The sequence below is a fragment of the Lynx rufus genome, unplaced genomic scaffold (assembly GCF_022079265.1).
Source record: "Lynx rufus isolate CCGP_SWC_20201006 ecotype Redwood Valley unplaced genomic scaffold, mLynRuf1.p SCAF_8, whole genome shotgun sequence".
NCBI lineage: Eukaryota > Metazoa > Chordata > Mammalia > Carnivora > Felidae > Lynx > Lynx rufus.
The window spans coordinates 123,438,214-123,441,103 of record NW_025814896.1 but is presented as its reverse complement, the minus strand read 5'-3'; the positions used below and the strand labels follow the sequence as shown (position 1 = coordinate 123,441,103).

Genomic DNA, 2,890 nt, shown 5'->3' with positions numbered 1-2,890 from the left:
ACTTTTTTTTTAATTTCTTAAAATACATACAACACTTGTTTTATATTCAATATCTGGCTTTTAAAATACCTAAAAAATTAGGAGTTTCTTTGTGATCTGTATTTATGTTGGTTCCCCCTCGTGATAATTTTTTTTCTTTAATTATCAGGTTAATTTTGACAGTTAATTCATATTCCTTAGAAGTTTTTCTGTGGGAATTCTTTCAGGCTTATCTCAATAGTCCTTTTCTCCAGAGGGTATTTGTGTTTTCTTATTTCAGGCAACTAAGAACACTACTAGCTCAGTATTTCTTTAAGCTAAATTCTCTTTCTTAAGTTTTAAGTCTACCTGCATAGCACAAATTCTGACTGCAAACCCATACACGCATGGGATTTTGTTAGTGTCTCCTAATTTTTTTAAAAACTTCTATTCATACCAAGATTGGTGGTAGGATATTATTCTTGTTTCACTAAGGTTCAGGTTTATTTTTCTTTCTTTTTTTTTTTTTTTTTTTTTTTAATTTGAAAGTAGTTGTTTATTAACTGACCAGATTACAAAAATAATCATGGTGGATACCTTAGTTCATTCTTGTAATAAGCCTATTGATCTGGTCTTCCCTGTTGCCAGCATCTCCACCTTCTACAAAATGGGTGGTCTTCTTCTTCATTCCCCCTCGTGGAGAAGATAACTTGAAGGGCCATAAAAAGTTGTTTGCTTCTTTGAAACGTTTTCCAACAGTGTAGATCTCATGAATCAGATCCTCCATGCAGATGATGCCGTATTTACCAAGAGATCGAGCGATCAATGTGTTATCTGTCAGGGCAATTCGCTTCTTGTTGATTTTGCCATAACCACGCTTGTAGATCAATTCATTCACTGACTTCAGGTTTGGGTACCCCCATGCAATATATGGTTCCACAATCCTTAGCATGTTAACTGAAGCCTTGTTGAGCTTAACAAAGGTGCCGTTGAAGATCTGGTGAAGGCGAAGAAGCTGCAACACCTTTCGAACCTTTGGGCTCACACCATTGATACCTCGGATCCTGATGACAAATGCCAACTTGGGTTCTGCAGGTACGTAGAAGTTGCCAGCTTTTCTTGCCATTCTAGCCATTCGAATCTCAGTTCTGTACATCTGTCTGTATTCCTTGTGGTAATGCTTAGCTTTTTCATAAATAAGCTTCCTCCTTGCCTTTCGAAGCATTTTTTGGGCAAATTTCTTTCTCAGACGCTTGATCTTCAACTCTGCAAAATTCCTTCGCTTTTTCTTGAGAGTTTCTGGCACAGCAGGAACCTTCTTTTTCTTCTCTTCTGCACCCTCCATGGTTCCAGCCGGAAAAAGAGCCAGGTTTATTTTTCTTGTATCTAACACTGAGAGTCTATATCTTGGGTGTCTTAAGGTTTGGGTGTCCTAAGTTCCCTGTAGTTCTTACCGTTTCCATGATGATGATCTGTGTGTATTCATTTTTATATAGAGGAATTCCTCTTTGACTTGCTATTTGTTGTATGATTGAGTAGGAGAGGAACTAAGATACTGAGTAAGGATACAGGCAGTGTTTTAAATCAGGTTGCACAGAAGCACACCCTCAGATTGAATATGGATGTAAGTGCTTTATTAAGGAAATATTTCCAGAGAAATTTGCAGTGAACAGGTGAGGCAGGACAGGAAAAGGGAAAGACCAAAAAAATATATATATAATTTTAGGTAAAGTCTATCTTGATTACACCATCAGTATTATCTTGCAAAAGAACATTCCTTTAGGAGTAGACATTTTGCTTCAATGTTTATTTCAAGCTGGGACTTAAATGTCATCGTTGGCTACTAACATCTTGGGCATAGGTTGTGCCTAAATTCCCAAACACATTTTTCTTTCTACAAATGTTTGCAGCCAAAACAAGTCCAGTGAATAAGGTCAGTTCTCTGAATCATCTTTCCAGTGCAGAGTTGAAAGAAAAAGTACTGGGAGGAAGGAAGACTCAAAAATTTTAAAAGACATCTTGGAAAAGATCTACAAAGGATACTCTCTCAAACTTCAACATATGGCTCCCCTTTCTGGGTCTATGCTGGCCTCTCTAGTTGGAGCCATTCCCAAACCAGTAGAAAGGGGGAAAATGTGAAGAAGAAATTGCCTTAAAAAATGAAATGAATGTTCCACTGATTCCCTCTTTCACATTTCATTGATGAAACTTGCTTATTTGTCTCCACCTAACTCTAGGGGAGTCTGAGAAATCCAGCCCAGCTAAAACCCTACCACTGGGGAGACTGGAGCAAAGAGATTTGTGGAAGGACAACTAGTGGTCTTCTACAGCTGTTTCAGCTTATGGGGTATAGATGTACTTGTAGAATGGGATATAGTTACTCAAATAGTCAGGATAGTTTGACAAGAAGAGACTTTTCCAAAGCTAGCAGGCCTAGCACAATATTTAGAAGCCTAGCATGTCAGAGAGTTAAGCACATGAAATCTAAACTCGTTGGCAGTGTGGTAGGAAGAAGTAAACCAGGACGTAGCACTACCAAAATCTGAAAAAGAAAATGTTTCAAAGAGGAGGTTATATGTGCATATTCTAGAATATTCCAGAGAGCAAGAAAATAAGGATAAGACTAAAGTCTCAATCTCAGGGGACTGACTTTGGGCTTCTGGTGACAGAGAACTAAATAGTGGGATAAAGAAGGAAAGAGAGATATTGGTTCAGGGTTAGTGTGGAAATGAGAATGGATAGAAGATCAGAGACGAAGTATTTTGAGTTTTTTCTCAGAAAAGAAGCAAGAGGTTGTCAAGCAAAGAGTAGTGAGAAAAGACTTCCTTAGTTAAGTTTCTTAAGAGGTTTTCTTGGCCCTTCTCTCCCTCTGGGGAAATGCATACACACGCACACACATACACACACAAACACACACACAAACATGCACACA

At 38.1% G+C, this 2,890-nt stretch overlaps 1 protein-coding gene across 1 annotated transcript; it reads right to left on the bottom strand.

Moving 5' to 3' along the window:
* Positions 1 to 474: 474 nt before the first annotated feature.
* LOC124503485 (60S ribosomal protein L7-like) lies at positions 475 to 1,305 on the bottom strand. Its single transcript, XM_047068563.1, has one exon. The coding sequence runs from the start codon at positions 1,301 to 1,303 to the stop codon at positions 557 to 559; it is 747 nt and encodes a 248-aa protein (XP_046924519.1). The 5' UTR covers positions 1,304 to 1,305; the 3' UTR covers positions 475 to 556.
* Between the last annotated feature and the right edge of the window lie 1,585 nt (positions 1,306 to 2,890).